The 12,969-nt window shown below is 36.9% G+C and overlaps 2 protein-coding genes across 3 annotated transcripts in view; both read left to right on the top strand.

Annotated features, from left to right (window-relative positions):
• PAM (peptidylglycine alpha-amidating monooxygenase) overlaps positions 1-12,969 on the top strand; it is a 654,400-nt gene that overhangs the window by 179,343 nt on the left and 462,088 nt on the right. The gene's annotated exons all lie outside the window — the stretch shown is intronic.
• ST8SIA4 (ST8 alpha-N-acetyl-neuraminide alpha-2,8-sialyltransferase 4) overlaps positions 1-12,969 on the top strand; it is a 53,785-nt gene that overhangs the window by 8,892 nt on the left and 31,924 nt on the right. For both annotated transcript variants that reach the window (XM_030237075.2, XM_050986811.1), the window contains exon 3: positions 4,253-4,510. In XM_030237075.2, the coding sequence (XP_030092935.1) occupies positions 4,253-4,510 (258 nt within the window). The remainder of the gene's footprint in view (positions 1-4,252; positions 4,511-12,969) is intronic.

The raw sequence follows: 12,969 nt of genomic DNA, 5'->3' as shown, positions 1-12,969 counted from the left end.
GAAGATACCAAGATTAGAGACTTCTGATCATCTCAGCATTTTATTGAAAAAAAATTCTGTAGACATTTTAAATTTCGGCTGTGCTAAGTGAGTGATTGATTATCTAATTCTAATTCAGATCCACATGAAATTCTTTGGAGGACTTTTATAAGCATATAGATAAATGAGTTTTGAATGTAAGCAACCAAATGAATAATGGAAGCCAATGTGCTTTTACGTTTTTGATATTGCTTGTGTAAATTCACTGCCTTCCTCTTAATTTTAAAAATAATACAGAAGGTACTGCATTCATACACAAATGTTGCTACTTTTTTGCTAATGTAGACAGTTTTAGGCCAAATTTTTCTAGATAATAGGGACTAAAGCAAATTTTCTGGTGATCGTGTGACTTTTTGTACTTGGAAATCTAGTTTCTGTGAATTGCGTGTAATTTTTTGAGGTTTTGAGACTCAGAAGTGGTTATCCCTTCTCAAGTCAAAGTTGATGTGAAATGAATTTCTTGATAGCTTGGCTGATGATGTTTGTAGCTTTTGATGGATTCATATTATCTTTTACAGCCCCAGCTATAGTAGCTCTCTTCCTGTGTAATGAATAATTGCAGTAATTCTTAGAATTGGCCAATCTAGAAGTATTTTCTTGTTTGCTTTTTTTTTTGTTTTGTAGTTTTTTATCAGTTGATCTATCTTTTGCCCACAAAGTTAGGTTATCAAACCCAAGGAGATTTAAAGTCCATTCAATTTGAAGGCGAAATTTGAGTCTTCATCCTTTTACAGATATACCTTGCCTGGCCTTACCAAAGGCTAAAGTAAGGATTTTAAGATTGTCTGTCTTGCTTTTCTGAGTCTCTTATATGCCTCAGCATAAGTTGCCTTTTCTCTGAGGTTGCTTGCTTCATATATGACAGCTGTAACAGATAGCCCAACACATTCCAGATGTTTTTTTTTTTTTTTTTTTTTTGGCCAAGTTTAGGAAATTAGAGGAATTACTTTAAAACCATCTATATTATGTTTCACTTCTCCTGTGGCTTTTAAGAACAGTGCCATGGTGAGTATTTCGTGTTGTTGGTTGCAAGATTCAGACATATGCTTCTTGAGGGAGTGGCGCAAAAGCTGGCTAGTGAGCGTGGGAGTTTCTATAATTCATCCCTTTTAATTTGTGGGGGATTGTTTCACCTTTATGACTGTGACTAAGTGTTGCAACTGCTAGAATAGCATTTCTAGTTGTCTTTTCCTGTTTGGTTGTGCTTTATGGAAGTTCTTCTTTAGAAGCTTAATATGTAAAAAACATTCTTTTAGTCAACAAAATATCAATTTTTTTATTAAATTCCACCTTACCTACTGACAAGAGTGAAAAATATTAAGTTTTTGGTTTTCTTCTTATCTTGGTAGACTTGCAGAAGCAAAAGTTTCTAGTAGATTTATTATGTACTAAAAAGCCTGCTGCAGCTCAGCACTCCCTGTCTGTTCCATAAGAGGGTTCAGATGTGATCTTTCTTCAGAAACATACCTGCTTCACAGGTAGACACAAGCTTGTAAAGCTTTGCTCATGTCTTGGTTTGAAAAGACAGGTGCCTGCTAAGGAAGGCAGGAGCTTCTCTTGAAATGCAAAATGTAGACCTCCTTCCTCTGAATTATTATAATTTTGAAATTAAGGATCTGTTAGGCAAAGATATGGGAATAGAAAAAACATTTATTAGGAAAAATAAAAATGCAATAATATAAAACAACAGTGATTGAGTCAGAATAGTCATATGACACCCTGTGGGTTTGGGTGTTGGTAGCAGTCTGATTAAATGTTGGTTGCAGTCCTCCTGATGTATTTCTGTTGAAACAATGACTCTGTAGAAAGGGTGTAGGTTTTCTCTGAAGGTCCAGTGGTGTTGTAGATGGGCCTAGTCTTTTCTGGGAATCTAGTAGGAAAAGGCTTATCTTCTGGGATAAGTGGGAAAAAGCTTAGTGGGGAAAAAGCTGCCTGTGGTGTTCTAAATTTCAGATTATATCCAGGTAGGAATGCTTCATTCCTCCTCTTGGGTGGAATATCTCATAACAGGATGATGTAATTTTATCAGTCATGCTGTGAGACTCAATGGCCCATTAACAGAAGGTATTTCCCCAGACAGAGGATTGGTTGTGGAAGAGATAAAGAAAACTGCCCCACCTGGTTTTAACAGAGGGCAATAAAAAACACATCTCTGGCCACATCTTGCATTTGCAACCTAAGTCAGCTTGCTCCCAATCCTAACCCATCAGTGGCTCCTCCATCTCTGGCCTAGGGATTTTTTCAGGTTTTTATGTCAAGGGTGTATTGAAAACTGCTCTGCTCTGCCAGTTTAGGCGTCAGTAATTGCATACACTAGTCATAACATTGCAGTCATTAAGTATCTCTTTTGAGTACGTATTGAACATGTGCCAATTTTTGGACCCTCATCTCCACCTGTTGTGAGCAGAATGGAATCTTTGGACAGAGTTTATTAGAGAATCCCTCCCACTGAGTTACGAGATACGGAACTTGATTTCTAAACCCCTTGCATGTTAAACCTCTTCTTAGAGAGGAATCAAGGTATGATTTGATCTAATCTTCGCCCCAGACTTGGTCAACAGTTTATGTTTAAAGGATTGTGCACATGTAATTGAACCTTTTTGCAACTTTGTCCACAAGATTAAGGATAGCAAACCAAATATGCTTTAGTTATTAAAGTAAATTATTTATTGATGATCTTAATGATAATAATTAGACTAAAAGATCATTTTTATTTACTTCATGGTACAGTTATAACTTCCAGTATAGTGCACTGTTTACTGAAGCCATATTGAAGCAATAGTATTAAAGCTAGCAAAATAATTGAGAAGAAATTGATGGTACTTGCCTGTACAAGTGACCATGAGCAAGTCTATTTTACTCGGCCTTACAGAGTAACCTGGAAGGGGATTCCCATTCAAGGAAGGATGCTACATACACACTGCATCCAACAAGGAATGTTTCAGAATTCTCTGCCATTAAAAAGGGGGCCTCACTTTTTTGTGCTATAAAGTGATTGACAGTCAGATGTATCAGCTCAGCAGCTTTAGGTACTGTTGCTTGTTGGTTCCATTATAAGGAGCTCTACTGCATCCTCAGCAGTGTCAGTTTCTGTTAGGAAAGATGTTATTCACAGAATAGAGTGCTTTGGGATTGATGAGTCAGGCTGGTCTCAGCATTCTTCAACAACAAAAGGAGGGTGAACGTCTCTTCTCCATCAGCACTGATAACTTTTGCAAATAAATAGAGGCAAGTTTGGCCTTACAAAAAGCAACAGATAGCCTTTTGTAAATTACCTCCACTTAGGCAGAGCATCCTGATGTTCCCATAAGCAGATACCATGACTTCACTTTTCAGCTGACATAAAAGCAAACATTCTTCCTCAGGTATTTGCTCAGGGCTGGGAGTATACAAGTGTTCATCTGCCATAGTTCACTCGATACATGGTAGTTTATTAAGCCCTCATATTTGGTCATGTGTGTCTTTACCTGTGTAATAGTTTAAACAGTTATTTGCTGAAAAGATGGTCAATGTTTCAAAGTGTTGGTGAGTTTGTAAGAGATTTTGAGTTCGGCTAACAGCTTGATTGGACCCTGAGCTGCAGTAGTTTAATTTGCATTATGTTTTAAGCTGATTTTGTTCAAATTGGTACAAAAGACTGGGTGTATTCTCATATCAAGTCAATTAGGATAACTTTAGTAAAACTTCAGTTAATTAGGAGGAAGTTTATGCTAAACTGAATATATTACTCTAATGGTGAAATAAGAATCTATAAGAAAACATGGCCATTCCTCAGCCAAGCTGATTTGTAAGACATAGCATTTCCTGATCAGAAAGGTTTCATGTGTTTAAGTTTGTTTTTATGAAAACAAACTGCCACAGTTCTTTTTAAAAATATCTTAATACCAACATTTGGTGAAGACAGTCAAGCACAGTATGCCTTCAAATTTTCAGTTATCTTTCTTTCCTTCCTCTCTCTATGTCTTTGTAAGTACAAGTCATTAAGGTCTAGTTCTATAGTATTTGTGTGTTACATTGTAACTGCAGTGTTAACTCCATCCTGAAAGCTTTGCCCATGCCCATCCTAGAGCATGGGAAATTACCCTGGCAGGAATGACGCTGTCTGCCCTCCGCTTTATATTGTGTGGTTTGAGCAGTCTGTATTGCTGCTAGATAAAATTCCATTTGAGCACGAAGTGTTGGGTTTTGTCTCTGCATTTTTCTGTCAATGCAGGAAGAACATTCTTCAGTTCCTGGATGCTGAAAGAGATGTCTCAGTGGTCAAAAGCAGCTTCAAGCCCGGAGATGTAATTCATTATGTACTGGACAGACGTCGCACTCTAAATATTTCTCAGGATTTGCACAGCCTTCTCCCTGAAGTTTCCCCAATGAAAAATCGCCGATTTAAAACCTGTGCAGTTGTTGGGAATTCTGGCGTCCTTCTGAAGAGTGGTTGTGGAAAAGAGATTGACAGCCATGACTTTGTTATAAGGTAAGTTTTTATCTGCTGTTGAAGATGCAGGGTACTATATTTCTTGCTGAAAAGCTGGGAGAAATGTTTTAATCTGAGGTACGTATTACAGGCATTATCTGAAATTAATCTGAAACAGTATCCACCAGCATGTGATTCTCCAAATTTAAATTCATGCCTATATTATTGGTAAGAAGATTATTGTGAAAGTAAAACAAGGGAGAGAGGTTTGCATTACTTAATTTTGCTTTTTGCTGTGCTTATTCCAGACAAAATTATTCTTACAGAGGTCTTGGTAGTAGAAATGCAATATGGTTTCTCATTTAAGAATATTTTTTTTTTAGCTTTTGGTCAGCCCAGATGGCCTTTTGTAAATTACTACATTACATTTGTGTAGCATGTAGTAAAATTTCAGTGTGGTATATTAATGTTAAACCAGGATGCCACTGAGGTAGTTGGAAGTCACCCTAATATATTCCTTCACATTGGTTTAAGAATATATTCTTGCAGTTTGGGGGAAAATGATATGTTTCACTTTTTATTCATTCTTCAAACACACACAATAGAGGGCCTTTTGGATTTCACGTATCATGTCAAAGCTGACCTCATTTGACATCTTGGCATTATGTAGAAAATGCTGAGCAAGAGATGGGTACTTCAGCTTTTGAAGCAGAAGTTTCAATTGATTTGGTTTGAGAAGGGTGAAAGGACAGAAAACAGAAGGGTTGTGGCAGAATGCAATATAGAAATATTAGTCACTGTGAGTTATTTGCTTTTTCTTTTTTCACCTTAAAGAATGATGGGGACAATAAATAGTAAAAGGACATGGAAAAGAAAAATAATGGTTTTGCAGTACATAAATACAAGTATATACATGAGTTCTATATTTGATTTGAAAGTTATTTTAACAAGTTTCAACAGAAGTAATAACACACTTCTCTTTGGTTTTCCTTATTAGTCTTACTTGTACTACTAGTTATTGAAATTAGCATCCTTACTTACTGCAGAGGAAATCTAAAAGTAATTACCACAGTTTTAAACTGCATGTGGCATATGGCATGCTTTTGCATCCTCTCTGAGATTAAATGTGATTCGTTTAACAGCATGCATTGGTTTTGGACAAATTTGGGAGAAAATGTTCTGAAAGGGTGTATCCTTTAACGAAGAGTAGGTTTTAGCAACTTTTTTTTTACAGGTTCTTACAGGTTTGAAAGGATTTTCCTTGGAGAAAATGAAAAACTTGTTTATTTAACAAGTAATTTGTTTACAGGTATGAAAAGAAAGAATAAGGTTAAATATTAAAACATTTTGCTGCTTTGAAGAGATTCAGGATTTTTTCTGTAGTATGGTTCTGTCTTTTTCTGAGTCTGGCGCTGGCCTCTGGACCACAGTGCAATGGGGGGGGGGGGGCCTGGACAATGTTTTGGTGTTTTGGATTGGAGAAAAGTTGTATGGTTTTAAAAGACAAAACTACAGTTCTGGAAGAACTTCTGCTTCAATTAACAAATGAAAAGCTAGCTTAAAAAGCAAAGAAGCTACTTCTTCTGTTTTTCTCTAGAGAGAAAAAACCATGAGTTGGGAGAAACCAAGGATCTTATTTCTGTGTTTTTAAACACAGGTGGCAAAAAAAAGTTACCACTTCTCTTTTCTCTCTCTCTCTCGTCTCTCTCTCTCTCTCTCTCTCTGGGTTTAGCTTAAAGCTATAGGACCCATTTGTGGGCACAAAGCAGGTGAACAAATCACGCCAGGACACAGGACCACACTAAAAATTAGATGCTAGATTTTCTAGATTTAAATTTTTCATAGAGAAGGCAGGGTACATACTTTATTTTAAATCATGTGCTGAATTTATTTGCAGTCATCCCCATGCCATTCTGCACATTTTTACTAGCCATGAAAGTAGGTGATGATATCTGACAGGAGGTTTTAACTAATTCAACTACATGGAGGAAAGATAATATTCTAAACACTTGGTGGAGCTTAATAGGATCAGTAGGAAGTTATTGTTGCTAATTAGGTGTTTAGACTGGAGAGAGATGTGGGTGTTCTGTGAAGATGGTGAGAAAATGGAACAGGTTGCCCGGAGAAGCTGTGCATGTCCCGTCCCCGGAAGTGTTCAGGGCCAGGTTGAATGGGGCTCTGAGCAACCTGGTCTAGTGAAAGGTCTCCCTGACCATGATGGGGGATTTAGAACTAGATAATCTTTAAGGCTCCCTTTCAACATAAACCATTTATGATTCCATGAAACATCTCTCATATGGTATATGGCAATATACCATATATAAGTGATCTGTATAACAACTAGTGTGTCTGACAATAATCTGATTAATAATCTCTAATGTTTTAAGAATAACATGCTTGACCCTCCTGCCTATAGGGAGGATCACAATACAGTGATTTTTTAATTTTTTAAAATTTACAAATGAAAGTTAAGATGTTTTAGAATTTGCATATTATAATCTAAACTTTATTTATGTCTCAATGCATGTATAGTTATATAGCATCTGTTTAAGTAGCAGGGAATTTGTAAGTGAAGAAAAAAACAAATCAGTCATCAGAGTTAGTTTCCTACATTCCTTGTCTTCCATTTAGAAAAATTGTACTTGATATGTAATCACATGGTGTAATTATGAAGTTATGGAGTGCTTCATAACCCTTTACCTGTATTGCTATTAGGATTCTGGTATTAAAATATACCATGACACTCTGTTAATCTTTTTACTGTTATCTGATCTCTCTAGAAGTAAAATGTCCTCGCTTATGTGCTGCCTGTTGGTATTCTTGAAAGGAGTTTCTGAATGTATCCAAATGTACAGGCTGGTGAAGGACAGTTTTGTAGAGTCTTCTGATACCAAGTACATTATGCCTATGTGCTGTGACAAGTATGTCATACTATTCTGGTTAAATACATTCCATTGATTTTGATTGTATTTTATTTGGGGGGTGGGTGGGGGAAGAGTGGAAGGGAGTGAAATCTGAAGGAAAATTTTGTCTCTGAGAGTTGTTTCTTAGAGGAGCAGTTCTTAGGTTAGAGTTAACACCAACAATACCATTAATTTAATGGTCAAACTGACAGTAAAGGTCTGTGACAGTGAAGAGGACACAACAGCTATCCAATAATATTTGCAGTATTGATTAACTCAAGATCCTTTAAAGGGTGTGAAGGTGTTGATAATAATGGACAAACACACAGAAATTTCACTAGTTCAGTGAAGTCATGCCTATTTTGGCAGTAGAAAATGTGGTCCATCTAATTAAAATGGGAAGCAAGGAGACTCTTTGTTTTTAAAAAAATCCCAAACTCTGATGACTATGAACTATTTTCTGATTCCCATATACCTTTCCTTTTTATCTCTCATGCTTTCATACCCCATTAGGAAATATTGATCTGTATGCCCCCGCTACTCTCTTCTAGTGCCAAGCTTCAGTGTGCTGCATTTTGATCTATACCCAGACAGAGTCTGAAACACTCCAAAATATCTGATTAGATAAATAAGTACATCTTGTTCCCACATTTATGCACTTTCTTATGCTGAAATTACCAAGCCAAGGCTGATTTAATTGTTGCATCTTACAGAGCAGATAAACTTCTTATAATAAGTGGTATATTTTGAAATAAAGTGGTTATGTAGGAGTTTCTAAAAAGTGCAGCTGTGTTTTGGGCAAGTGTAAAATAACAATGCTAAGCATTGCCAAGTAATTACTTGGAATTACTTCTGGAAACCAGTATGTATCAAACAGTTCAGCTCTGGCTTCAGAATTTGAACAATATCAAAAATCAGAGTAAGTAGTTATATTTTTTATTTTTTAAAATAATTTAATTGGATGTTTGTGATGAGACCTATGCAAAAGCAGAGGCCAAGTTCAGTTTTGGAGTAATTTGGTTAAAACCAACCAGTCAAACAAACTCTAGTAAATATATTGTGTTTTTTTCTTGTGGTAAACCCTCGTCTAGAAAAGTCCCTTTCATTTCAGTTGGACAGTATGGAGAAGAGGCCTGTTGAGTGAAGCTTATTCAGTAGGTTAGGGCTGCTCTGACAAGGAACAGCCATGAGAAGATATTAGTTGCTTCTGTCTTTGGATTTACGTTCCTAGTTTATATGTTTCAACTCTTCTATTCCCACTGGAGTTTTTCCTGGTGACTCTATTGCCAGCATTTAGGAACCAAACGATTGTTTTTGCCATCACTGATGATAAAATTATGCTGAGCAAATGCAGCTCTGTTTTTCCAGCATACTTTGACTTTTAACTTTACCATCCATGTGGTTAGTGGAGTTGACATGAAAAAGAAGCTTGTTGTCTTTTTTTTTTTTTTTTTTTAACTTTCGAGAGGAAAGGATACGTCCCTTAACAGATGTCTTGGTTTGCCCTGTACATAGGTGAGTAGGTGAGGATAATCTGATTTGACTTTCTCTCTAGCGTATTGATTTTTGTGGGCAATAGGTGAATATTTCTGTGATATGCAGAAGCAAGCATCATATATGGTATGAGCAGAAGACAGCAGATATGGTTCAGCAGATATGCTATGGCAGAAGAAAAGGACAGACCTAATAATACTGAGGAGGTGTGGTATCTTATTTCAGAAGAGCAATTTAAATTAATAATAAGAAATTAGGAGTAGCTTCATTAATGTTCCTTGTTCCTTCAGTCACTAGGAAAAAAGCATCATAAATTTGTCAGAATAAAGGTATTTAGATTATTAATTTATCTATATCCCGGAACTTGGTTTTGTAATTCATATCAGCTTTTATCTTCAATTTTTTTTAGTATACCTTTCTTGGACCATGGCCATCATACCAAGTAGAGCTATATCCTTGGAGCCAGCAGATCTGTTGCAAGCAAAGTTGCCAATTTAACACACATATTTTAAAGCATGAGTCTTCCTCTAAAAATAACATCTGAATATATCATGACTAGATCATTAAGCCCTTTTCAGAACTCAAATGTGGCAGCTCTATTGTTACCTTCTGTTTTTTCCTTAAACTTGTCACACTGGGTTGAAAAATTAAATGAAAGCAGAGGAAAGCCGTCATCTTCCAATGTTCTTGCTCAGGGATTTGAGTGTCTTATAAAAGGGGAGCTCTGGTGGAGTTGTTCCAGTCAGCCAGGTGTGAGTGGTCTCCCCCTCAGAAGAGTCTTGGAGAAAGCTTGACTCATGTAGCCACATTTTAGGGTTGTTTTTTTTTAAAAAAAGAAGTTAGTCCTTAAGTAGGTGATTTAGGAGGATATTTAAGGACAGAAGTCTAGAATGCTCAGGGAATACCAATAGAAAGTGTCTTCTCTACACCTATATACAAATGCTCATGGGTTCTAAAGAGGCCGGTGTTCAGGATACTGCTAATTTCCATTTCTTAGTTTTTCATGCAGTAAAATATAATTTTTAATATTTCACTGCTGTAGTTTTTGTAGGGGTTTTTAAAATATTTTTTAATATATTCAAAAAACTTTCAGTGATAGAAATTCATTGCTTTATTTTCTTGTCAAAGGAAGAGTACAAAGGAATAGCAAATCTAATCCATGTGTAATTTTGCAGTAGTACACACAATAAAGATGTAAATAATGTATTTTGCAGCTCTTTCTAAAATGCCATTTAGACTTTTTCTGACACTTCACTATGCTGTGTCAGTTGATAACTTGGATTTCAGTCACTGCTGTTCAGAGAGATGCTGGAAGGAACAATTTGTTGATTACCAATAGAAGTTCTAATCTGTGCAACAGTAATTGATGAAGTTTTTTAGCAGGTGATGTTACAAAAACCATCTTCATACTGAAGTCATAGATTCAGTATTTTTGTGACTTCTGTTGTGAAAGGGTGTATCAAGTCAATATTTTACATGGCACATCCTAAAAACCCCTCATGATTGCTGTATGTGAATAGAATCTGCAGTACTGTACCTGAGCCTCTAATTTTGCAGTTATCATGAAACAACCTCTGTCATACCATGGATAAGAACAGAGATGAAGTGGGTATGTTAGGGGATTCACAATTACTTCAGATTCCTATGATTAATTTGAAGCAACTTTAGTTTTTTTCTGTAGCCAAAGAAGTAAGCAGAACATGTGAGAATCCATACACTTTACTAATAATTGTATTTGTTGGGGGAAATAGGAAGTTGGTGCATTTTTTTTTTTTTTTTTATAAATTCCTCTTTTTTGGGCGTGTGTGAAAGTTACCACAGCACAGCTGCACACCTTTATTTAGAGAAAAGTGTGAGAAGATGTGCTATATGCGCACATTAGGGCAGTGTGCTTCTTGGATATAGATTGAGTGTAGTCCAGCTGTGAGATTCTCTTCAGTCTTGAACTCTTTTTTCCTCTCCTGCTTGCTTGAGGCTTTAATTTTTCTTTCATGTCCAATTATTTCTTAAAAATGGCATGAGCCACTGAACTCAAGACTACTATTCTGATTCTTACAAGAGTTTGTATATGAATCTGGATACGGAACCTCGCAGGCTACTCAGGAAGGAGTGTATGTTATTGACACTAATCAAGTGTAATGCCTTATGTTTCAGAAAGGTTTAATATATCTGCCAGCAACAATCTGATTTTTGTTTTTTGTCTACTCAGAATGTATGTGTTTAGTACTGTGCAACTGATACTTTTGGCTTAGATCTACAAAGAGACAAATGAAACAAAGCATCGGTATAAAGCACTTCTTTCCCCTGGCTTTATAGGGTTTTAAAGTACTTATTTCAAGTAATCCTCAAGTCCACCAATTGTTAGAGGATTAAGAAGTCTACAGATTCATGGCCAATTCTTGCATTATTCTGCTGTAGGTAAAGTATTATTTTGTTCTCAATGTCAGATAAAATGGAAATGATAGCCATTTTACTCAGTGAAATTTTAATGGCTTTTAAATAAAACTAACTTGAAATATGGTCTATGAATACTGCGTGCTGGACCTCATATTCATATATATGATATGTATGCTTATTAATGACAAAGCAAGTTGAACTGAATCTCTGAAGAATAACTGACTTCTCATTTGAGCATATCTTTTATGATTTTGATTGCATTATTTTCTTTGTTGAGCTCTGCTTTCTAAATAACTATGATGTTATGGATGTTGGGCCATAAAGATGGCACAGCAAACTCAGGGATGATCACCCAGTTTGGTAAAAGTGTGGTATAGGAGCACCTACTCCATTCTTCAATTTTTTCTCATGGCATACAAGTCCAGCCATTAAGAGTTTTTTCTCCACAGTTTTTTCTTAACTTATCCTTCTGTAACTAATACATGCTACAGGTGTTTGTGAAAAAAGCAGGTTTTCATTCACTGAGACTTTTTGGTCTGCATGTCTTAGTATCTCAGTTGTTTTATGTGTGCTCAAATACTACATGATATTTCAAATACTAGCCAATTTTTCCCTTTTACCCCAGAGCTCTTTTTAGTGATTGCATTGCAGTGCTTTTTTCAGTTGAAAATTTTCTGTCATCGCACTGAAAACTCATGTGTGGGAACTCTTGTATTTTTACTGGCAGTATTTATAGGTATGTTTGCCTTTTAGTATTATGGTTGTACATAATATTTGTGTAAGTTAGGTGCCTCTGAATAAGGCACCTAAGAATAATTGATTCTCAATACTAAGTTTAGAGTAGCCACCTTGTTGAAATAGCTGTGCAGAGGTTTTGTCTGTGGTCTGGGTCTGATGTCATGGGAAGAATAGGCACTGCAGCATTAATTTGAGGTACCATGAATATTAGTGCCTGTGATACTAGCAATCACATGAATTATGAATTTTTCCAATACACTTAAGTCTTTTTCTAACCCCCTCTCTAAAATGTATCAATCTTGGTCTCATTAGACCATTTTCTAAATACTTTAGCCATAGAAGTAAGGTGTCCTAGGGTGATGCTTAGAAGAAATAAGGTGTCCTAGGGTGATCCTTTTACCCCCAGTCACATGTTCTGTTTATGCTGTATATCATGTTCTGTGCCTTCAAGACGGGCTCTGAAGAGCAAAGGTTTGTTTGGTTTTGTTGTCAGCCTGCTCACTCCCCCAACAGTCGGCAGGACACAAGAGACAGGGGCAGTACATAGGGCAGCTTTTGCTTTTTTCTTTGCTTTCGCTTTGCTCTTGCTCCTGCTTTGGTCTTGCTTTTGCTTCTGCTTGTTAGTTAGTTTAGCTAGACAGTCCAAATTTTCCTTGGACTGTTTTTCTTTCCCTTTCTTGGAACCACTCGAGCTGCTCTGGACTGGGACCTGGGAAACACTGAATGTCTGCACTTTGTGGCCTGCAGCAGCCATTCCCAGCACTGGAGGGACCGGTAACAGAGCGACTGTAGCCTCTCTCCCGCGGCCGCAGGGCTGTGTGGGTGCCCAGCTGGGGTGCCCGCGGCCCGGCCGAAGATGGCCACACGAAGTGCCGCTCCCGGATTCCCTCCGGAACCCTGTTAGTGATTACCTTCTGCGGCGTGCGTGGCGCAGGCGGGAACTTTGGCTACGAGGTACCAAAGCAAAGGAAGGGGGAGGGACGCCTG

This window comes from Serinus canaria, chromosome Z (genome assembly GCF_022539315.1).
Source record: "Serinus canaria isolate serCan28SL12 chromosome Z, serCan2020, whole genome shotgun sequence".
Lineage (NCBI taxonomy): Eukaryota > Metazoa > Chordata > Aves > Passeriformes > Fringillidae > Serinus > Serinus canaria.
Note: the sequence above shows the minus strand (reverse complement) of the source record. Positions and strands in the feature narration are given on the sequence as shown.